The sequence below is a fragment of the Pituophis catenifer genome, unplaced genomic scaffold, assembly GCF_029215685.1.
Source record: "Pituophis catenifer annectens isolate HBS135680 unplaced genomic scaffold, rPitCat1.0.hap2 SCAF_8, whole genome shotgun sequence".
NCBI classification, from domain to species: Eukaryota; Metazoa; Chordata; class Lepidosauria; order Squamata; family Colubridae; genus Pituophis; species Pituophis catenifer.
Window position 1 is genome coordinate 2,875,468 of NW_027256888.1, and position 24,256 is coordinate 2,899,723.

General features: G+C 48.8%; 1 protein-coding gene across 11 annotated transcripts in view; it reads right to left on the reverse strand.

Moving 5' to 3' along the window:
- Nucleotides 1-59: 59 nt before the first annotated feature.
- The window catches only part of ADD1 (adducin 1), a 50,542-nt gene continuing 26,345 nt past the window's right edge, over nt 60-24,256 (reverse strand). For 3 of the 11 annotated variants that reach the window (XM_070948964.1, XM_070948961.1, XM_070948962.1), the window contains exons 11-16: nt 22,992-23,093; nt 21,527-21,616; nt 20,290-20,382; nt 13,739-13,895; nt 12,009-12,104; nt 60-1,153 (exon numbers count right to left, since the gene is read on the reverse strand). In XM_070948964.1, the coding sequence (XP_070805065.1) occupies nt 804-1,153; nt 12,009-12,104; nt 13,739-13,895; nt 20,290-20,382; nt 21,527-21,616; nt 22,992-23,093 (888 nt within the window). In that variant the 3' untranslated portion in view covers nt 60-803. Of the gene's footprint in view, nt 1,154-4,074; nt 4,112-5,254; nt 5,290-12,008; nt 12,105-13,738; nt 13,896-20,289; nt 20,383-21,526; nt 21,617-22,991; nt 23,094-24,256 lie in introns of those variants that run through there. The other 8 variants (XM_070948966.1, XM_070948963.1, XM_070948972.1 and 5 more) reach the window with 6 other exon arrangements.

Below are 24,256 nucleotides of genomic sequence, written 5' to 3' on the forward strand. Positions count from 1 at the left end.
CCCTGGCGCTATCTTGGAGGAGACGGGACCCGCATAAATGAAGGGAGCCAGTCTGTGCCTGCTAGGAATACATTTTATTTTCCAAGGACGTGAACTTATCTTTCATCGGTATAAGTGACTTGAGTACAATGCTTTGCTAGAAAACAAATTAGTAAAATAGCAGATTATTCTGTGGAAAAGGCTATTATTAAACTGAATAGAAAACAGGCAAGGGGGGATGAGCAAGAAAATGCCACAAAGTTACTTCATTCTTAAGACACAAAAATAGGCTCCAGTCTCAGCGATGTTACGACACCAAGCAAGGCAGAGCGTGGCCGGAAAGCCTCAGGGGCAAGGCGGAGGAAGCGGTCACGAGGGCCCCCCCCTTCCCCTGCACAGAAATGGGCTCCGCTCCGCTGGCCGCAAAGCCACCTGCACAAGAGCAAGAGCGGACGTGGGAGTGAGCAGAGCGCGTTGCCTTCACATCGGAAGCCGGAGGAAGGGAGGGAAGGGGAGGAACTTCAACGTTTTAACAGAGGGGCTCCCACCAGGGAAAGCCTCTCCTCCTTCACATGCTCGGGATGCTCCCCAGCTCGGCTGCTTTTTTTGCACACACAGAATGAGCATCTTCTGCTTGCTAAATTCCAGTTATAAACTCAAAAAACAGTCAAGCTATAGTGTTATTTGTCCTTTTTTTTTTTTTTTTTTTAAAACAAGAAAAAGACCAAACAAAAAGCACAGGGAAGAATCTGATAATATTCCAGGGATTAATAAAGGGAAGATGCGTAAAGACCAGGGCCCTCCCTTTGGGGTGGGGTGGGTCTTCAGGGGTCGCTCTTCTTCTTGCTCTTCTTGAGGAAGGACGGGGTGCGGAACTTCTTCTTCTTTTTGGAGGGAGATTTCCCCGGAGACTCCTCGCTGCCGGCTTCGGCCGCTGCCCCCTCCTCGGCCAGGGGAGAAGGGGGAGGCTCTCCACTCGAGGAGGGGCAGGGCTGGGGGCTCTCGGGAGGACCCTCCTTCTGGGGGACGGCAAGGTCGGGGTCGTCATCCTCCGTCCCAAAGACTTCTTCGGAAGGCTGGTCGGGAGCGGTGAGGTCTGGGAGGCTTGGCTGGGAGGGGGCCGCTTCGCTGCTGCTGTCGCCGCCTTCGTGGCCCGTCTGGACAGGCGGCCGTTCTGGAGGAGCAAGTGACAGGAGAGACGGGTGAAGAGGGGGCTTCTTTGCACCCACTTTCTTCAATTGGCCTCTGAGGGGAAGGGGTTGCAATCCTGGGCAGCCCCATCCCACCTATGTGGCCCGAGAGAGAAGCTGGCCAGATTCTCCCTGGGGATATTTACACGTAACTTGAGCCGTCTCCTCTCAAAGGGACTCGTTTTGCAAGACAAGGTTTGCAGCATTGCGGGGCTGATGACAATTTGCCATGGCCAACTCGCTGCGGGGACAAGAGTTACATTAATATTAATAGTGGAAGAGAACAATTAAAGAAAGGATGCAAAAAGGAGGGACATAATGAAATGTGAAGGGCAAACATTAAATTTATTTAAGTGATTAAATAGAATTGTTCAATTGTCCCACAATGAGTTGGCCGTGGCGAGTTGGCCCATTCCGCCATTGCAAGCCTAAAATACATGCAAAGAACCCCAAAAGAGTGGATGCTCCCAATTTGGGGGGGGGGAGGGACTCTTGCTTCCTTTAAGGACTTTCCTGGCTGCAGGGGGAAGGGACAAGGGAGGTGATCTTAAGCTCAAGATGTTAACTCAGTTGCCTTCTGGGTGGAAAATCGCATGGCGGTTTCCCTGAATCTTGCCCGGGGATCAGTTGCCCTCAAGGTAATGGGAGGTTTCGGGGTCAGCTCTGGGGTACCTGGCACTCTGTGCCACCCTGGTTGATGGCACCAATCCCCCCGCCCCCCTGTGGAAGAGCTGTGTTTGTGGAATGGTTAAGCTGTGTTTGTGGAAGGTGATGGCACTGGTGGCCTCTAAGCTTGATGCTCTACAGCCCGAAGAATTACCTGTGTTTCCCTGAAAATAAGACCAGGTCTTATTTTCTTTTTGGCCCCAAAATAATCACTAGGACTTTTTTTTTTTTGGGGGGGGGGGGGGTCTTATTTTTTTCCCCATGTACAGGAGGCCCATTTCTTCTGCTTGCTCGCAGGGGAAGGTCGAGCTGGCTTACCTCAGGACCCCCGCAGCCAGACCACCCATGCTGTCAGCTGCCATGCCTCGTGGCAGCAGCTCCAACAACCCCATCCAGCAGGACCCCGTGTCCACTTCTGCTTGCTTGTAGCCGCAATGGAGCAGGAGGCTGAGTGATGAACCAGTGCCATGGTAACAAGGCAAGGTGGGGTGGACCTGTCCCACATGCCCACCAGCTTACCTCAGGGCCCCCACAGGCAGGCCACCCATGCCTTGGCACCTGCCTCGCAGCTGCGGCATCAGCACACCACTCAGGCACCTGCTCCGTTGCGGCTGCAAACAAGGAGAAGTAGGCCGGTAGCCACATGGGCCACACACGGTGGCTGGTGCTGCCACCACTAGGCAGGTGTCGGGGCATGGATGGTCTGGCTGTGGGGGGCCCTGAGGTAAGCCAGTGTGGAGCATGTAGGGTAGCTCCACCACCACCCTGCCTTGTGGCTGCGGCACTGCGAGCAACCAGATTGAATGGGTGGGTGGGCGGCTGCGCAGATTGTTAAGTAGGGCTTATTTTGGGGGTAGGGCTTATATTAGGCACACATGTAAAAATGCTAGGGGTTATTTTCAGGATAGATCTTATTTTGGGGAAAACGGGTAGAAATACTTGCATCACTGACAGACAGAGCAAAAAAATAAATTCAGGGACCTCTGCCTAAGGGGGTCCCCAGACTGTGGGGTTCACAAGCATAGGCTGACGTCGGCCTTCAGCCTCACCCAGAGCTGCTTCCAGGTCTGAGGGAAGAGCTCCTGGATACAAGGCCTGGGAGGCTGCTGCAGGTGCTCCCAACCTCAATTTCTCTTGAGGGACATGAGGGACTTTTTCCAAACGTCCGGAACAATCCTGGACAGTCACCAACTGCCATCCCCATTTTTTGGTGGATCAGGGAATGGCAAAGTTGTGGGCATGGTTTAGTTCTTTCGGGGGGGGGTATGAAAACCCTCCCTTCCTCCCTCTGAAATCAGCAATGGTTGAAACAGGTAGGCCTTTCTCAGACAGGTGTGCACACCTCTCTCTCTCTCTCTCTCCTTCCGTTTTTATAAACCAGAGGTGGGCAACAATGGCCCCTTTAGCACCTGTGGACTTCAACTCCCAGAATTCCTGAGCCACCCATGGGAACTGGGAGTTCCAGAGTTGGAATTCCCAAAGAACTCGGGGAGTTGGAAGTTCGCGGGTCCTAAAGGGGGGTCACAGTTGCCCACCCGTGTTATAAAGGAATGCAGGGACTCCAACAGGCAGCTTGGTGGCCAGCCAAGCAAACGTCAGCTAATTTTGGTATCTGAAAGGCTAATAATGCAAAGCTGCATGCGTGGGATCAAACCCAAACCTGCGTGGGGTCCCAGAGCCCTCTGGGGGCTGAGAAGGGGAAGAACACCCCCCCCCCCAGGAAGGAGAGGGGGAGAAGCATCTTTTGGGCTGGCCCTTGGATCCAGCTCTTAATGTGCAAAGGGGGAAGAGAACACCCAACTCTGCAGGGAACCTTTGGACGTTCTGCTTAGATGAAGTGAGAAAAAAAATGAAGGGTTGGGGCGCCCCTCAGCCAGACACCTCAGCAGTTGCAAGGAAGAGCAACGGAGCAGCTCATGACCTTGTTCCATTGGATCAAAGCAACAGAACTCAGAGAGTTTACACTGTTCACTCTGTTAAAAGACATTTCCTGGTTCTCCTGCCAGGAAAAAGGCCATCTTGTGATTCTAAGAGGAAGGGCGTGTTCAGAAAGAAAAAAAAGAAAGAAAGAAAGAAAGGCGTAGCACATTCTGGAAAGATTCCAGGTTACGCTCATTATTAAGTATACGGCATTTAAAACATGAGTGAATCAGGAGATGGGAAGATCTAGCCAGATCATTCTCTTTTTGTTTTCAAAGCAGAAGTTGGGGGTCTTAGAATCGTCATCGAATTTTTTTACCGTTCTGTGGGATGTCCTACTGTGTTCTCTCCTTTACCTTTTTAAAAAAAAATATTTGTATTCAAACAATTCTGCACATTGTGTATTTTCGTTTCAAGTTTAGAATTTGTTAGCACAGGGGTCATAATGACCTCGAACTCAGCAAACCGAACACTGTTAGAAGTTTAAAAAACAACAACAACTTTGTTAAGTAATTTAAAAGCGGAGTGAAAGGATAAAAGCCATTTGGCAAATTAAAAGCTCAATTAGCTTTGCTGGAAATACTTCACAAGTCCTCTTTTTAACTCTCCTTTCCTGCTTTCCTTTTTTTTTTTTTAAGTGCTCCGGACAGAAAAACAGCCACTTTTATAATTAGGACATAAAACGCTTACTTCATAAACCATCATCTGGTTTATTAGATTATACCTGAAGGGATGTTCTCTTTCTAAGCGGAGAGCCTTAAAAAGAAAAACTGGGACCTAATAAATTAAGCGGTGCTAATATGCATCCTTGATAACTTACATGAAATATGTAGCCATCCCGATAGATTTAAAGGGATGGCGGGTTTCCACTTTATAGAAATTATGACGAGTTTTGCCACCGTACACATACAGATAGGACTCAAAAGTTACGACGGTCATAGGTTGAGGACCAGAGAAATGCAATTAACTGGTTTCTTTACTTGAAGCATCATTTGCGATGGACGTGATGCCCAAAAGGAAGGTTGACCTGTCCTTCTGGGCACAGGAGATGGGCCATTTGGCAAAATAGAAGCGTTGTGATGAACACAATGTGCCTATTTAGCGTGTTGGTATTTCTCTCCAAGGTTCCAAGGTTCAGACGATATTGTTATGTTGTAAGAAGCATCACCTCCCTAGCTAATGTCTTCCTTCCCTCTGGGGAAAGTGGGTTACAGCGCCAAGACCCAACCACAGCTACACACATCTAATCTGGGCTCCAAATTAGATGCGCCTCCGATCTGCTGAAGCTGGCCAAGCAAATGAAAGAATTAAGCAAACTCAAAAAAAAAAGTATGCGAAGCGCCTGACGTGTCAAATCCACACCATGAGGAAGACATCGGAGGGGGGGGGGGAAAGGCAAACAAAATAATAATAATAATAAAGTAAAATAAGATCATAACAAAGGAAGCAAAGCAGAGAAAACAAGGCAGGGCGAGCAGGAGGGAAGTCCGTGGTACTTACTATGGCAACAGGTACTCTTTAGCATATCCACCTCCTGTTTGTAAGGCAGCCACAGGAAGAAGGAAAAAAAAAAAAAGAAAGCACAAAGAGAAAAAAGTCTATGCATCCATCACAGCCACTGAAGTCGGAGAAGAAGAATGGCTACGACCATTCTTAAGAGGTCACAGAATGAAATGGGGAAGGGGGGAGACACGGATAATTTCATCACAGATGGCTGGCAATACCCAGGGGGCGAAGAAGACAAGGAAACACACACGGTCACCAAGCCACAAAATGTCACTGAAAGATGTTTCGGGCCTAGGCCTCCCTGAGCAGAGACCCGACATCTTTCTAAAATAAAACACCGAAATGGGGAGACCCAATTACAGCAACACTTAGGGAAGGTGCGACCCAGATGCTGGCTCCTCTTCCTCTCTCCTTTATCCCATCCTGCACCCTCCATTCTCTGCTGGGCTGGGTGGAAAGCAGCATTCCCGGGCTGAAGGCAAAGCCTCCGATGATGAAAGCTGTCAGGAGTGACCAGAACACGGGCCCAAGCGGCTATTGCCCGGACGGTGGTGGGGTGGTGGTGGGGTGGTGGAAGGAAGGAAGCGGGGCAGCTCTGGGTTGATCACATCCAGGAGAACCCAGACTGAAGAACCAGCTCAAAGGAAGGCAACACAACAACACAACAAGGAGTGTTGTTGTGGCACCGTGGTCAGAATGCAGTATTGCAGGCTGACTCTGCCGACTGCCAGCAGTTCGATCCTGACTGGCTCAAGGTTGACTCAATCTTTCATACTTTCAAGGTCGGTAAAATGTGGACCCAGATTGTTGGGGGCAAGAGGCTGACTCTGTAAACCGCTTAGAGAGGGCTGTAAAGGCACTGTGAAGCGATATATAAGTCTAAGTGCTATTGCTAGACTTTCTTTCTTTCTTTCTTTCTTTCTTTCTTTCTTTCTTTCTTTCTTTCTTTCTTTCTTTCTTTTTCCTTCCTTCCTTCCTTCCTTCCTTCCTTCCTTCCCTCCCTCCCTCCCCTCCCTCCCTCCCTCTCCTTCCCTTACTTCTGTGGTGGCGCAGTGGTCAGAATATAGTATTGCAGGCTAACTCTGCCAACTGCCAGCAGTTCAATCCGGACCGGCTCAAAGTTGACTCAGCCTTCCATCCTTCCCAGGTCAATAAAATGAGGACTCAGATTGTTGTAGGCCAGAGGCTGACTCTAAACCGCTTAGAGAGGACTGTAAAAGCACTATGAAGCGGTATATACCATATTTTTTTGGAGTATAAGACGCACCTACCTTTTTTGGTGAGGAAAAAGAAAAAGAAATCTCCCTCTGCCTCTGCCTCATTTTGCCTCATTGCAGCAAACAGCCTGCTTTACTTTCAGTTTCGTTTTCAGCATAGCTTGATTAGCACAAGGGAAAAAAAAATCTGCTCCAGCAATTTACCTCCTTGCAGCAAGCAGCAGAGCCCTGCGCAAAACAGCTGAGAGCAAATCAGCTGAGAGTCGGGAGGCCGATCCATTCAACTTGTGCTAATTAGGCTGTGCTGAAGCTGAAAGGAGCTGTTTTTTTCTTGCTGTTTGCTTGCAAGGAGGTAACTGCTGCGAGGCAGAGGCCAAAGGGTGGGGGCCAGTGGGTGGGCGGGGCTACATTCGGTGTATAAGACGCCCCTAAATTTTCTCCCCCTTTTAGGGGGGAAAAAGGTGCGTCTTATACTCCGAAAAATATGGCAAGTCTAAGTGCTAGTGCTAGAGTTATTTCTCTGCTGTTGCCAAGAAAACCACAAGGGATGTGCCCTGAAAGTCCTCGGGATTTTAGAGCAAGGATGGGCAATGATGGCAACTTTACCACCTGTGTGGACTTCAATTCCCAGAATTCCTAAACCAGCAAGGCTGGCTCAGGAATTCTGGGAGTTACAATCCACAGGTGGTAAAGTTGCTATAATTTCCCACCCCTGCTTTATAGAGTTTCTTCTGATTTGGTAACTAACTTCCAAAAGCGTCAGGATTAAGCGTAATGCAAGGATTCATTCACCCTGTGAGCTAAACAAGAAATAAACCATCTTTAACAGCCTGGTTATTTAGTTCCATAATTTCTTAGGGACCAATTCTAATGCAATATACGTATCTTACTACCAAGAAACTTTATGCTGGAAAATTTGAGGACGGGAAGAACAGATCGGATCGGATCTCAGCCTTATTAAAAGATATTGTAAATTGAAAAACATGGACCGAATGCTCTGTATGACGCATTGTTTCATTGGCTGCGAACAGACAGAATTATGATGCAAACCCACAGAAGTGCAGATCTTCCTTTCCGAATTTAATCCCCAGAGAGGAGAGTAAAGGTCCTTCCAGATCTGGAACCTCTGTGTCAAAGGCCAAAACTTTCAATGCCCAAACTGAACATGTCCGTCCACTCATTCAGGAGGCGTGTGCTTTGTTTTACTGAGTCAGCTGGTCAAATACAGGTAGTCCTCAACTTACAACAGTTCACTTAGTAACCCTTCAAAGTTCAAACGGGGACTGGAAAAAATTTAATTTAATTTAATTTAATTTCGAATTTATATACCGCCCTTCTCCCTGAGGACTCAGGGCGGTGTACAGCCAAGATAAAAAACATAGAATACAAATATTAAAACATTTAAAAGTATATATAAAATTTGGCCCAAAAAATTAAAAATCGCAGACTAATTAAAGGATTTAAAAATTTTAAAAATTTCTTCTTAAGCCAACCCGGCTTGCTGAAAAAGATAGGTTTTCAGGGAACGACGGAAGGCATTGAGGTCCTGGATTCTTCTTATCTCCGGGGGCAACTGATTCCAGAGGGTGGGAGCCCCCACAGAGAAAGCCCTCCCCCTGGGGGCCACCAGCCTACATTGTTTGGCTGATGGCACCCTGAGGAGGCCCTCTCTGTGGGAGCGCACGGGTCGATGGGAGGTCATCGGTAGCAGCAGGCGGTCTCGGAGATAGCTAGGCCCTATGCCATGGAGCGCTTTAAAGGTGATAACCAACACCTTGAAGCGCACCCGGAAGACCACCGGGAGCCAGTGCAGCTCGCGCAGGAGTGGTGTTACATGGGAGCGCCATGTTGCTCCCATCACTACCCGCGCTGCTGCATTCTGGACCAGCTGGAGCCTCCGGGTGCTCTTCAAGGGGAGCCCCATGTAGAGAGCGTTACAGTAGTCAAGGCGAGAGGTGACGAGGGCGTGAGTGACTGTGCACAGGGAATCCCGATCAAGAAAGGGCCGCAACTGGCGAATCAGGCGAACCTGATAAAAGGTCCCCCTGGTAACAGCCGTCAGATGTTCCTCCAAAGACAGCTGTCTATCCAGGAGGACTCCCAGATTGCGAGCCCTTTCAGTGGGGGCCAAAGACTCGCCCCCAGTAGTCAGTGATGGAGTCAACTGACTATATCGGGATGCCGGGAGCCACAGCCACTCAGTCTTGGAAGGGTTGAGCCTGAGCCTGTTCCTCCCCATCCAGATCCGCACAGCCTCCAGGCACTGGGACATCACTTCAAGGGCATCGTTGGGGTGGCCTGGGGTGGAGATGTACAGCTGGGTGTCATCAGCGTACTGGTGGTATCTCACCCCAAAGCCACGGATGATCTCGCCCAGTGGCTTCACATAAATGTTGAACAGAAGGGGCGAGAGGACCGATCCCTGCGGCACTCCACAAATGAGAGGCCTCGAGGTCAACCTCTGCCCCCCTGCCAACACAAACTGCGACCGGTCGGAGAGAAAGGAGGAGAACCACCGTAACACGGTGCCTCCCACCCCCAACTCTTCCAGCCGGTGCAGCATGATACCATGGTCGATGGTATCAAAAGCCGCTGAGAGATCTAATAGGACCAGAACAGAGGAATAACCCCTGTCCCGAGCCCTCCAGAGATCATCAACCAACGCGACCAATGCCGTTTCCGTGCTGTGCCCAGACCTGAAACCCGACTGGAACGGATCCAGATAGGATGTTTCCTCCAGGAATTGTGGAAACTGTTGCGCGACCACACTCTCAACAACCTTCGCAATGAAGCGAAGGTTGGAGACAGGACGATAGTTAGCCAATATTGCTGGATCCAGGGACGGCTTCTTGAGGAGAGGCCTCACCACCGCCTCTTTCAGGGCAGCGGGGAAGTGACCCTCACTCAAGGAAGCATTAATGACGCCCTGGAGCCAGCCTCATGTAACCTCCCGGGAAGCCAGTACCAACCAGGAGGGACACGGGTCCAGTAAACATGTGGCCGCACTAAGTCTCCCCAAAATCCTGTCCACATCATCGGGAGTCACAGCATCAAACTCCTCCCAGATAACATTCTCAAGACTGTTCCTCGTCACCCTGCCCTGATCTACCCAGTCAGAGTCCAAATCCCCCCATATCTGAGCGATTTTGTCATACAGGTATTGTCCGAAATCCTCCGCCCTGCCTTCTAAGGGATCCTCCCGCACTCCCAGATGGAGCAGGGCGCGGGTCACCCTAAACAGGGCGGCCGGACGATTCCCTGATGACGCAATAGAGGCGGAAAAGTAGTTAGACTTTGCCGTCTTTATCGCCACTAGGTAGGCCTTAATATGCGACCTTACCAGTGTTCGATCAGATTCAGCGAGACTGGCCCTCCAACCGCTCTCCAGGCGTCTTTTCCGGCGCTTCATTTCCCTCAGCTCCTCAGTAAACCAAGGAGCCACCCGGGATCGGCATCGGGTCAGAGGCCGCAAAGGCACAACTCGGTCCAAGGCCCCACCAGCCGCCCGATCCCAGGCGGCTACCAGGTCCTCGGCCGAGTCATGTGCTAGATCCTCAGGAAATGGCCCAAGCTCCGTCTGGAACCTATCAGGATCCATCAGGCGCCTGGGGCGGATCCATCTAATTGGGTCCGCCTCCCTGCGGCGAGGGGTCGCGGTTCGAAGATCTAGGCGAAGGAGTGAGTGGTCAGTCCATGACAAGGGTTCCATGTCTATATCCCCTATAACAAGACCACTCAACCACTGGCCAGAGACAAAAATCAGATCCAGAGTGTGACCTCCCCTGTGAGTAGGGCCATGAACTAACTGGGTCAGGTCCATGGCCGTCATGGAAGCCATGAACTCCCGAGCCACCTCAGACGTTTCACCAACAGATGGCAAGTTGAAATCACCCATGACTAAAAGCCTGGGTGTATCTACTGCCACCGTGGCTATCACGTCGAGTAGCTCAGGAAGGGCTGTTGCCACGCGGCAGGGAGCCAGGTACGTAAGCAACAAGCCCATCTGAACCCCACGGCCCCACCTCACAAGGAGGGACTCACATCCGGCTATCTGAGGCACAGTGGTCTCCCTCGGATCCAGATCCTCGTTAATAATAACCGCCACCCCCCCCGCCCCTCCCCTGGGCCCTCGGCTGATGGAATGCTCTGAAGCCTGGTGGGCACATTTCAACCAGAGGGACGCCACCCTCCGGGCCCAACCAGGTCTCCGTAATACCCGCCAGGTCCGCTCCTCCCTCTTGTATAAGATCGTGAATGAGGGGGGCCTTATTAACCACGGACCTGGCATTGCATAACATCAGCCGAAGGCCCAGATCCTGAGTATCTAAGCCACCTAGTCTCCAAGAGGAGCCATGGGGACCGGGGCAAGCAATTGCTCTCAAACAGCGAGTGCGAGCCCCCAACACATGATATGGTCCCCTGCTCCCGCCATATCTGCCCCTCCCATCTACCGTGCTGATGGTACAGACCTCATAGGTATCGTCCCCCATCCCTTTCCCAGTCCCTCGACCAACACCTCCCAAATCGTTACCCTGTGCCGGGCTCGGCTCTGACCCTGGCTTAAGGACCTTTGTTCCCACTTAACGACTGTTGTAGCATCTCCGTGATCACGGGATCAAAATTCAGGCATTTGGCAACTGACTTATATTTATGACGGTCAGTGTCCGTCAGGGTGTGTGTTTGTCTTGTGATCCCCTTTTACAACCGTCTGATAAGCAAACTCGACGGGGAAGCCGGATTCAGTTTAAAAACCGTGTGGCTACCTTAACAATTGCCACAATTCACTTAACAACAGTGGCACGAATGTAAAAAAAAAAAGGGGCAAAACTCGCTCGACGAATGTTTCACTCAGCAGCATAAACGTTGGGCTCCAATGTTGTGGTCGTAAGTCAGGGACTACCTCTATCTAAGCAGGGTCCGTTTTAATCAATCAGAAAAGGGAAGGGCGCTTTAGATCTTGATACGCAAATCGCACAAGAGGGACGGAGGCCCCACGGACGGCTGCACACAAAAAAGACGACATTTCAGTACAGAGCTTTGAGGAACGGAAAAGCAAACACACACAGAGACACACCGACACAAGGCTGGGCATTGTTAGGAATGGGCTGGGAAACCCAGTGGCTACACCTGAGGGCCTGGGATTCTTCCCAAAACTGGTGACCTGATGAAGCTCCATCAAAGGGAGAGGGGAAAAAAAGGGGAAACGGCCTCCGAGAGAAGTTGGGTATGCTTTGAACCAATTCTATTCTCCCAGTTCAAGGACCGTGCGGGGTAATTTATGGATCGGACGTAAAAGGGGGAGCTAGTGGGTTCGTCGGAGGGATTGGGGATGCTTTTGAGAAATGCTGGAAAGCTATAATTGCCCTTCCTGGCCACTGAGAGTGGAGTGAATGTTTCCACCGAGATCTTCTGGAGGGGTAATTTTCTTGGGAGCTCCCTTTAGCTCCAACTTAGTGCTGTCCTTGCTTTTTTTTTTTGTCTCCAAGGGATGGAAACGCAATGCCTCGGGTGCAATTCACACAACACATACCTTCCTCGAGTTTGACCGGAGTGCTGGGTGGGGTGGAAGCAACAGTTTGGTCCGGAGAGCTCCTATCTCCCTGCTGTCTGGCGTCTTCACAATCTTCTACGCAAAACAGATTACAATTGAATTCTTTTTTAAAATAAAAAATAAAAATCAATCAAGCTCCCCGTGAAACAAAATAAATGCAGGGAGTCCTCGACTTGCGGCCACAATTGAGCCCAATGTTTTTGTTGCTAAGTGAAGCATTTGTTAAGTGGATTTTGCTTCATTTTACGACCTTTCTTGCCATGGTTGTTAAGTGAATCGCTGAAGTTGTTCAGTTAGTAACCCGGTTGTTAAGTGAATCTGCTACCCACTGACTTTGCTGGTCATCAGGTCGCAAAAGCGGATCACCTGACCTTGGGACACAGCCACGGTCGTAAGTGTGAACCAGTTGCCAAGCATGTGAATTTTGATCACACGATCATGGGGATGGTGGAAAGACCGTAAGTGTGAAAAACGGTCTTGTCACTTTTTTTCCGTGCCGCTGTAACTTTCAACAGTCATTTAATGAACTGTTGTAAGTCGAGGACTACCTATAAGTTAGGAAAATCCTCCTTGGAGGCCGGCTCCTAGTGCGAATAGAAATTGCGGCCCAAGGCGCCTTTTAAGCTGAAGCCCAAGTGCTTATCCAACACCGCAAGAGGTTACGTATGCAAGGCTGTGCGGGAACTCCAGCCAGCCTAAAAATCCTGCCACTGCATATAGGTACTCCTCAACTTACAACCGTTCCTTTAGTGACCATTCAAAGTTATTAATGGCACCGGAAAAAGTGACTTATGGCCATTTATCACACTTTTACGACCGTTGCCGCATCTCCACGTAGTGATTTCACTCTGCAACCGTGGCAAGAAAAGTCGTAAAATGGACTCACTCACTCAACTCACTCAAATGTTTCACTTAGCCACAAGAAATGTTGGGCTCAATTCTGGCCAAGGACTGCCTGTAACGGCAGCTATTTCTCTCCTTTGCACAGGTGCCATTAACAGCATCCCTTCTCGTTCACACCGAGCAGGAAAAGTAAAAAGCTTCTGGAAACAAATACAATGACGAATAAATAAAGAGTGGCAGCCCCGTGGGGTCCCCTTCTGGGCCCGTGATGGCACAGCTGGCACACAGAGTCCTCTCTGAGGGCACATGAGCCATCCCCAGCTCACCTCCACCGCGCATGTGTGCGTGTGCCTCCTGCCAGCCAGTTGATTTTCAGGATGCGTGGGGGGCAGGGGGCATGCAGGAGACGCGTGTGCATGTGCAGGGGGTTGCGCGCACATGCATGGGGGGGCATAGGGAGCACAAGGGGCGTGGCATGCCCCCCACCGCACGGCCTGATTTGGGGCCCAGGAGGCTGCAGGGAGGCCTGCTAGGCCCAAAATGGGGGTGGGTGGGCGGGGGAGCGAGGGGTCGTGCTCACATGTGCAAGGGGGGAGCACTGCGTTATGGGTGCCACATGCGTGCTCTTTTAGCACACAACAAGAAAAAGGTTAGCCATCACTGTTCTGGGCCATAAGTCAGAGAGAACTTTTCTGACAATGGTGTGGTTAGACAAAACGTGTGGCATGGATTCACAGGTGCCACGAGCACCGGCCCATGGGAGGCTCTGGGAGCGATGCCACGTATTCCAGCAAGGTTTGCCCCTTCAGCCAGGTGCGATGGGATCACAGGCGAGGGTGCCCAGATGATGCCACACACACACAAACCTTCGGACTGCCTCTGTTTCCTTTCGACCTCTCGGCGATAGTCGTCCAGTTCTTGGTCCGTGAGTTTGTGGAAGGGGTTGGGCCCAGTGGTGCTGATGACGACGCGGGGCTGATACTCTTTCTCGATGATGGCCTTGGAGGCGGTCACCAGCTCCCCCTAAAGCAGAAGAGAAAGCTCTCTCACCGTCTGGGGTACAGGACGCTGGAGGCACTGGGGTGGGGGAGGAGAAATGGGAAGCGCTCAACGCTAATGAAGCAACGTCCCCGTAGAGTTTAATTTCGAATGGAGAGGAGAGGTTGCCCTGCTGATCTGGCACTAGGCAATTTTTAGAAACAACAAAATGGGGTTTTGTTAAATTAAATTATTACAAATTAGTAACAGCTTTCTGATTAAGCTGCACTATAATCACGGCAAATAAATTGACCGAATCAACTGACTGGATAAATACACGAGTGCTTTTTTCCTGGCTGGTCCCTGAAGTGGGATAAGCAGCACTCTCTGGACAACAATGGAAAGAGAATTCCCGCTAGTAATCACGGCTGCCCAAAGCAGTGGTAGGTGGAAAGAAAGATAAAGAGGTTAAGGTTACAAAGCTTTGTATCTGTAAAGATCTGGGCCTATTATTATTATTCTGTCCCATCCAATTTCTGCAAAAAAAAAAAAAAGTCAAACTGAAAATGTAAACTGGCACCCGTTAACAACTCCCTTGCAGGTTGTACAGTAGTGGCCAAAATTGTGGAAAGCTTTTGGGAAAAGTAAAACTAGCTAATAACACCACTTTTTTTTGGAGCAGTACCATAATATTATATATCGATGGAAAGATCATTTAATCAAGAATGTAATGCAATAACTTTCATGAAGGATTTGCTATGAGAATAGCAGTTGCAGTATAAAGAAGAAAAGTGAAACACGTAGAAAAAACGAGATATACAAAAATGATCCCCATATCAGTTAATACTTGGGTAGCATGAATGACAGCCTTACAATGTCTTCCCATGGAGTGAACCAAGCCTTTGAGTTCTGCAGCTGTTCTCATGTGAAACCAAGATGGAATGATGGCTTCTATTAACTGGGTTTTATTGCTGAGTCGTTTCTGACTAACAGGTTTCTTTAATCGGCTTCATAGATTTTCAGTTGGGTTTAAGGTCTGGGCTATTCCCAGGCCATTCCAGCAGTGGAATAGGATTATCTTGAAACTCAAAAAAAAAAAAAAAAAAAGTGGTGTTATTAGCCATCAAACCTCAAAAATAAACTTTTCCCAAAAGGTTTCCACAATTTTGGCCACTACTGTATACAGTGTTCTAAGTAGACTGTAATGGGATGTTAGAAGGACCTTGGGAGACAGGGCGAAGAGATGCTGCCTGGGTACCAGTCAGATAAAGAGACAACAGAGCCCGCAGCTGCATAGTGGATGGAGGAAGCAGCTCAGGAGGGACCATGCCAAAATTCTCAAGGCTGACTGATGTTAACCTTACCAGGTTAGAAACAAGAGCAGATAAACCAATTCATTGTACATCTTTTTTAGAATCACAGTTCTCCTACTGATAACTTATAAGGAACTCTCTCTCATAATGTCCTCCGGGTTATCTCCTGATATGACAGATCTCAAACACACCACTACGATTCCATGGGTGTTTTTGGACACTGGAAAGAGTCTTGCAGGAATGACCGCATATAATTTATACCAGGCTGTTCAGATTTCAATCCAGGCGAAAGGGCTAATACCAAAGCCATTGTCAGACTTCGATGCTATCTCATAATAAATGAATTTCCAAACTGCCAATCTTTAAGGAAATCTTCTCTTTAATTGAGCACAGCAACCAGATCATGACTCGATGCGGACAAGACTGTCCTTTTGCCCCCCAATCCCTCCCTTTCCGATCCCCAATTATCTGCTTCTCATTGGCTATCTTCCAAGTCACTCCACTGACTTCTTATCTTGTCATTTCACAGGAATGTCTCCCCCCTCATTTCCACGACGACCGGGCTTCAAAGGGATTTAGCAGGCAAAAGTTCAGGGTTTATCTCTCTCCTCTCTATGCCAGCGGTGAGACGCTGACAGCCATTTTGTATTGCGGAACATAGTCTGGTTGGAGAGAGCTGAGCACCCTGATCCCAATCGCAAAGGCCTGGCTAAGACTGACCCAAAACGAGCTGGCCTTCCCAGAGTTTTCTCCGAAGGGCTAAGATATGGAAAGGGAGCAAAAGAGAAGCAAGAGAAAAGGGGGGGAATGCAGGGTTACGAATAAAGTGATGGGGCCAAATAGCAAAGACAGAAGGAAAAATGAACCATCACGCCACTGTCAAAACCCTAATGAATCAAGATTGGTGTGGACGTTCGTCCAAGAACAGGAAAAGCAATACCCACCCACCCCTCTCGAGAAGCACCCCTTAACCCCATCAGAGGCTCTATGACCCGATACAGTTTGGGTGACTTTGCCACGGAAGGTGAACAGAAATTCACGCAGGTCCTACTAATACATCATGGACAACAGATTGTCCCCTCTGGCTTAGGAACGGGTTGCACCGCCTTTCGTTGCCAAAACGGCAGACGAGTATTTTGTGAAATTTTGCAAGAAACTGTACTTTACTTTCCCAGGGTGCGGAAACACTCAACTTAACTCAACTCGGGCATCTTTTGAGAGGCTTCCTAACAAAACCGCCAGAACAATTTTGTAGTTTTAGGACTGGGTCACAGATGGCCCCCAAACATTAACCATGTTTTCTTCATTTGCTCCTGCAGTCCTACTTGGACCTCTGAGACCATCTGTTTACACCTCAGCCGATGGACAGATAGCCTGATCCTCTACTACGGGCTTCCCTGATAGGTAAAGGTAAAGGTTCTCTTCACACATATGTGCTAGTCGTTCCCGACTCTAGGGGGTGGTGCTCCTCTCCGTTTCAAACCCAAAGAGCCAGCGCTGTCCAAAGACGTCTCTGTGGTTGTGTGGCCGGCATGACTCAACGCCAAAGGCGCACGGAACGCTGTTACCTTCCCACCAAAGGTGATCCCTATTTTTCTACTTGCATTTTTTTTACGTGCTTTCAAACTGCTAGGTTGGCAAAAGCTGGGACAAGTCACGGGAGCTCACCCCGTTACGCGGCACTCAAACTGCTGAACTGCCGACCTTTCGATCGATGAGCTCAGCGTCTTAGCCCCTGAGCCACCGCGTCCCTTCTTTGATACAAAGAGGGATTTACACCTTCTCTGACGATATGGTAAGCCATTCAGGCCCTGAAAATCCTTCGTGTTCAGTGCTTCACTGCACAAACACATCATGTGATTCCCATTATGCTCAACCACAGCCCACAAATCCATTTTGCTCTGAAGATACTTTCTGGTAGAAGATACAGGTAGATCTCGACTTAACAAGAATTTTGCTAGTGACCATTCGAACGTACAACACTGAAAAAAGTGACTTATGACCATTTGTCACACTTATGGCCGTTGCAGCATCCACATGGTCACGTGATTTGCATTCGGACGCCTGGCAACCGATTCGTATTTATGACGGTCATGTGATTCCCCTTTTGCGTCCTTCTGACGAGTCAAGTCTGTTAGGAAATGACTATTACCTAACTTGTTGGGTTGGCAATATATAAACCCTCAATATAGCTTTAAGACTGCATCATACTGTGTTCTGATTGGTTAGCTCTGTAGCCAATCTCCTTAAGAGGGAGCTAGAAACATGGCTTGTTTCTCTTTGCTGTTCTGTATCTCTGTATGCTACTGTTTGCAAATCCAGAAGAACTGTTTATTGTGAATGACTATGACGACTGGTAAGAAGACTTTGTTATTGGATTATCCCTGGACTGTCGTTTTGACTATCTCCTGCTTTATATGTGTATGACCTGGACTGTTTATTGGACTGTGCCTTACTATTTCCTGAAAGTAAACACAACTCAGTGTATCTGTGTGTTGGCTGTGTTTATTCGTAACTACTCTCAATTGCTTTCATGTGCGCACCCTTGCTACTGAAGGGTTACTCTGCAAATTCCTTAACAAGGTCAACGGGGAAACCCGGATTCGCCTAACAACCGTGTTACTAATTTAGTAATGGGCGGTGATTCACTTAACAAACGTGGCAGGAAAAATCATAAAATGGGGCAAACCTCACCTAACAAATTTCTCACTTAGCAACATAAATGTTGGGCTCAATTGTGTTTGAGGGCTACGTGTCATGGCCATCCCTCCAAGTTCTTCTTAGCGGATGATGGTTTCTACCGTCAGTTCTTTTCTGACGGTGAAGTTAGGAACAATGACTTTAACCCAGGCAGGAGAGCTCTACGAATCCTAGACAGTATCCATGAGATGTTGGTGACTTCCTGAATAATTTCATGTTGTGCCATGCAAGGATTTTGAGAGGAACCATTTCCCCATCCACAAGTTTCTCAAGTTCTCAGTTGGCCAACAACGATCTCTCCCCTTTGGCCTCCTATGCTACACTTCCATTTGCGCCTCCTGTTCGTTTACCCGGGTGGTACTGCCCTTCCTTATGTGTCCTCTAAAGCAGGGGTCACCAACCTTTCGGAACTCAGGGACCACTAAATTCATAATTTTAAATCCCGTGGACCACTAATATGATCTGCCTAATGACCGGTTGGGTGGGCGTGGCCAGGTGGTCATTTGGCTGAGTGGGTGTGGTCAACTCGATGTCACTTGCGTCGAGGGGCGCCTTGGTGGCCGCTACTCTCCCCTCCCAGGCACTCCTCACTTGCTTGCCTGGGCTCCTTAGGGCCCCAACAGGAACTCTGCCTCTTCACCACCAGCGAAGCTTCCCTCCAGCCTTCGGCCAAACCCCAGCACCAGGAGGCCGAAGCAGACCCCAAGTTGGAATTTCTGTCCCCCTCTACCCCACACAAAAGACTCTGAAGGGGGAGACTCTCTGCAGCAACATAAACATTCATTGCACGTATCTGTCCCAGGGGCCATAGTTTGATTTAGTGCAATATAAAAAATGCAAATAATTTTTCTGTGGACCACCAACATTTTCTCCATGGACTACCAGTCGGTGACCACTGCTCCAAAGCTGCCTCAACTAGGATAGCAACCAGAAAAACAGAATTGGAAGGGACCTTGGAGGTCTTCTAGTCCAACCCCCTGCCCAGGCAGAAAACCCTGCACCATTTCAGACAAATGGCTATCCACTCTCTTCTTAAAAACCTCCAGTGTTGGAGCACACCCACAACTTCTGGAGGCAAGTTGTTCCACGGATTAATTGCTATGTAGTAAAGACTTCAGGTAACCCACAAATGGATAGCCAGCAGTCCATTAACGCACACTTCTGCTTCCGGGTATCAAGCAGGTGTCAAGTTTCCGAAAGATGCCCTAATTAAAGCTTTCAAGTTGCCAGCAGGATTATTCCTGGTTAAACCTGTGGCTCTTTGGGAGATTACACTGACGTAAGCCATGTTTAAAAGGAAAGTATTTAAATAATCTTCTAAGCCAATCCTTACGGCTTGGCGGGCCAGCGGAGGGGGGGGAGGGAGGAACTGGCCCATTGCTTGCGCAAGTTGAGCTGCACGCGTGTGTACACGTCAGCCCTCTGCTTAGAATAGAATAAAATAGAATAGAATAACAGAGTTGGAAGGGATCTTGGAGGTCTTCTAGTCCAACCCCCTGCCCAGGAAGGAAACCCTACACCACTTCAGACAAATGGTTATCCAACATCTTCTTAACAACTTCCAGTGTTGGAGCATTCACAACTTCTGGAGGCAAGTTGTTCCACTGATTAATTGTTCTAACTGTCAGGAAATTCCTCCTTAGTTCTAAATTGCTTTTCTCCTTGATTAGTTTCCACCCATTGCTTCTTGTTCTACCCTCAGGTGCTTTGGAGAATAGGTTGACCCCCTCTTCTTTGTGGCAGCCCCTGAGATATTGGAAGACTGCTATCATGTCTCCCCTAGTCCTTCTCTTCATTAAACTAGACATACCCAGTTCCTGCAACCGTTCTTCGTATGTTTTAGCCTCCAGTCCTCTAATCCTCTTTGTTGCTCTTCTCTGCACTCTTTCCAGAGTCTCCACATCTTTTTTACATCGTGGCGACCAAAACTTAATGCAGAATTCCAAGTGTGGCCTTACCAAGGCCTTATAAAGTGGTATTAACACTTCACGTGATCTTGATTCTATCCCTGTTGATGCAGCCCAGAACTGTGTTGGCTTTTTTGGCAGCTGCTGCACACTGCTGGCTCATATCTAAAGGGTTGTCCGCTAGGACTCCAAGATCCCTCTCACAGTTACTACTATTGAGCAAGCTACCACATATATGGTACCTGTGCATTTTGTTTTTCTTCCCTAAATGTAGAACCTTGCTTTTTTTCACTTATGCTTATGTTAGTTGAGATGCACACGCGTGCCACTCACGCGGCCCGCTTCCGAATGGACCATGGCCTGTTTCCCGGGGATTGGGGACCCCTGTTATAAGCCTCAAACTCGCACCCGACGTGTAAGGTCCCTTTGTAACCTCAAGCAAGAGAAACGATCAACCAGGGTAAAAAGGAGGTTAAAAGCGAAAGAGCATTGAGAGCGGAAGGACAGAGCGGTCAGTACCTTTCTAAGAGAGACAGATTTAGCTGGACTAAAGGCCTGCTCTGTGGGGTCGAGCCCTTCAATTGTTTCCGTACAGTCTGAGAGGGGAGCATCCTGAAACAGGAAATTGAGTAGACAGAGCAAACCAAACCCGGGCTTAGATTATCGGCTCAAAAGCATTACGACATGGCCTTAAAAAAATAAAAAGACAACATGCAGAAACATATTCAGAGTGTGTCAAACACACAAGCGGCGGCCATAGAAGCAGCATGCAAAGCAACCCTGAATTCTGCCTTAGGGAAATATCCTAGCCACGTTGCCATCAAGCAAGTAGAAAGAACATTGGACGTAACCTGCATCTCTTAATGCAGGTTGATTGAAAGTTACGGGATGGATTTCACTTTTCGTTTTTTTGAGGTTAACAGGGTTGTTGTTGTTTTTTTTACCACCCCACTGAAAAAATGCACCCATTTCGGTGTTCTGCATCGTGAATGCAGGAACACCTGTTGTGGCCGGTCGGCCGCCGGCCCCTCCAGCAGCTGAATCAGATGAAGAGGTGGTGTGGGAGTCGGGGTCAGCATAAAGGCAACCTGAGAGCTCCGAGGGGGAAGAGGGAACGGAACTGGCCGAGAGAGAGACAGACAGAGGTGGAGCCTGGGCCGTCCGTCAGCCCACAGATAGAGAGTCAACAGCCCCCAGGTCGGGAGGTCGCTGATGAGGAAGAGGAGGAACAGCTGGGTCCAGTGCCTGACGTGCGGATGCGCAGAAGGCAGAGGAGAGGAGAGCAGTGGAAATCTATGGGCCGGTCCTTGGGATGGAAGAGCCACTGCTGCTAGCAAAGTCCCACCCTACCTCTGGGGATCAAAGGCAGGGGGCGGAGATGAATAGATATGGCAGACAACTATTCATCTACCTGATGGACAGACTTGTTAGCCTGTGGTGAGAGAGAAACTTTTTGCCGGGGCTGCCGGCGCTCCTAATAAAAGAATCATTGATTTAAATACAGAGGGTTTGTCGTGTTTGGGGAACCGGTGCCCCGTGACCAGCACACTGCTACAGGCCAGCCTCCCTCTGCGTGGTTGAACCTTCCGTGGGGTGGTAAAGACTGCACCTGCTTGCCCTTCGCACTTACCTGATGAAGGGTTACTCTCTGTCTACTATTAAAGTTTTAAGCTGCACAGGGCTACGTGAGGCCACAGCAAGAAAAGAGGCCACGCGTTCATGCAGAGCGGCACCGGAAGCTGCGTTGCGTTCTCACCTGCACAAGGCTCCTCTCCATGACGACCCCTGAAAGGACTTGGGACTGCGGACCTGCCGTTTTAATGTCTTGCAAGTTCTGCTCCCTGATCTGTCGAAAGAAAGAAAGAAAGAGAGAGAGAGAGAGAGAGAGAGAGAGAGAGAAAGGCCTAGTGTCAAGTACAGGTAGTCCTTGACTTACAAGTCATTTAGTGACCGTTTGAAGTTGCAATATCACTGAAAAAAAAAAGTGATGACTTTCTCTTTTTTTTCCAATGATGTTGCAACTTATGACCATTTTTTCACACTTCTGACCATTGCAGCATCCCCAGGGACACACAATCAAAATTCAGGCGCTTGGCAACTGACTCGTATTTATGACAGTCGCAGTGTCCCGTGTGTGTGTGTGTGTGTGTGTGTGTGTGTGTGAGATTTGATCCCCTTTTGCAATCTTCTGACAAGAAAAGTCAACGGAGAAGCCAGTCTCACTCAACAACCCTGTCACTGATTTAGCAACAGCAGTGACTCGCTTAACAATGGTGGCAAGAAAAATCATAAAAATGGGGCAAACTCAAACTTAATGAAGGTTTCACTTAAGTCACAGAAATGTTGGGCTCAATTGTGGTCGTTAAGTCGAGGACTACCTGTTAAGCCACAGGCAGGCCCAGCCAACGAGCCGAGCTCTCCGCATGGTAGTTCCAGTTCAGGGCTTGTTCCAACCGGACGGAAGCTACAGATCCATTCGACCTGGTTAACGCTTTTTAAAAGCATGCGGAAGATCTTGGATCTTGCGCTAAACCCTGATTTGTTTCACTCCGGACGGGCAAATGAAGTTCAAATCTGGATTCCCACCTCCGATGCTGCCAAAGTCTAACACTCCCCTCTCTGATACAGGTAGTCCTCGGCTTAAGACCACAATTGAGCCCAGAATTTATGTTGCTAAGTGAGAAATATGTTCAGGGAGTTTTGCCTCATTTTACGACCTTTCTTGCCACCCTTGTTAAGTGAATCGCCGCAGTGGATAAGTTAAGTCACGCGGTTGTTAAGTGAATCTGGTTTCCCCCATTGACTTTGCTGGTCAGAAAGAGGATCACGTGACCCCGGGACACTGCGACCATCGTAAATGTGAATCAGTTGCCAAGCGTCTTAATTCTTGGTCACCTGATCGTGGGGAAATGCTGCAAAGGTCGCAAGTGCGAGAAACGGTCGTTAAGTAACTTTTTCCGGTGCTGTTGTAACTTCGGTCACTAACTGAACTGTTGTAAATCGAGAACTGCTTGTACCGATCCCAAACCATAATCCCCAATGGCCTGGCACCTTCCTGGGCACCCATGCCCAGCGCCAGTCAGCCTTACGCAGCCCAAGCTGCAGCCTGACCTTTCTGTCCCCCTTGTCCAGAGGGGTCCCCGATGGTCCGTGAGCCGGACGGCGCATCTCCCCCACATCTCCAGATCCAAAAGCAGACCCATGTCCCGGCCGGTACCAACCTTGTTCCGCATTTCTTGGACCTCTTTTGGGTTCGTGTTCAAGGGAACAAAGAGGTTTGGGGCAGCAGATGAGGCAGTCCTGTGACCCTCTTCTTTAGTCCACTGTAAACAACAGCACGGAAAACGGGCGTGTTAAAAAAAACAAAGGCTCCTCCGAAATGCTCGGCCTGTTCAAAACAGCAACGTTATCGCACAGGAGATCATGCAAGATTTGACGAAGGAGAATTGAAGCAATGATTGGGCTTTGGGGGACCAAAGAAAAGCTGTCCTTTGGTTTGGAACAGCTGCTTGGCTGGGTGGGACGTGTCCCACGATCAAACTGCCAAACCCAGGAAAAAAATGGGGCATCTGGAAGGGGTGCTAAGATGCACGAGGTCTTCTTTAGCCGTAGGCCACTAAAGGAATTTGAGGCTGTAAGCTGAAGACCCTCCCAAAAGAGGTGCCCGTGGCAATGTAAAACAGGGACATCCAACCTTGGACGCTTTAAAGACCTGTGGACTTCAACTCCCAGAATTCCCCAGGCAGCCAGCTGGGGAATTCTGGGAGCTGAAGTTCGCGAGTCTTAAAGCTGCCAAGGTTGGACACCCCTGATGTAAAGCTTTGAGACCTGGCTACTTTTAAGACCTGTGGACTTCCCCAGAAGGCCAGGGAGTTCTGGGAGCTGATGTCCACCAGTCTTACACCTCCGATGTAAAGCTTTGTTTCTTGGAATTAATCCCTCTTAACCCTGCACAGGGCACGATAATCCAGATGGGATTGTCCCGATTATGGAAATATAAAACCCCAGAAATGGAAATTTTGGCTCAACAATTATTAAGCGTCCACATCATTGATTCACTTCCCGGATATCTTAATAACATCAAAGCGAACAGAAACCACGAGATGACAGAAATATGAAAAGCAGCATGATAATAACCAGGCTAGGTGGATTATTTTGTCCCATGAAGAAAGAGTGGGCATCACCAAAGTTTAAATTCAAAACAAAACTCAAAAGAGTAGAAAAGTCCAAAACCGTTTTTTACACAGACAGATAGATGGAGCAGCCTAACAGAAGAGTTTGGTGATGTCGTCGTTTTATATAAAGCTTATGGCTTCATATATTTAAAAATAATAATAATAATAATAACACATCTCCAAAGCTGAAAAAAAAAAGCAATTTACAAAAGGGATTTTTGCAGGAGGTTGCTTAATTTAACCAATAAAGTTAGTAGCTTATAGAAGATAAGTTTGTCCTACCAATATGAATATGAGATTTATTCTTTCAA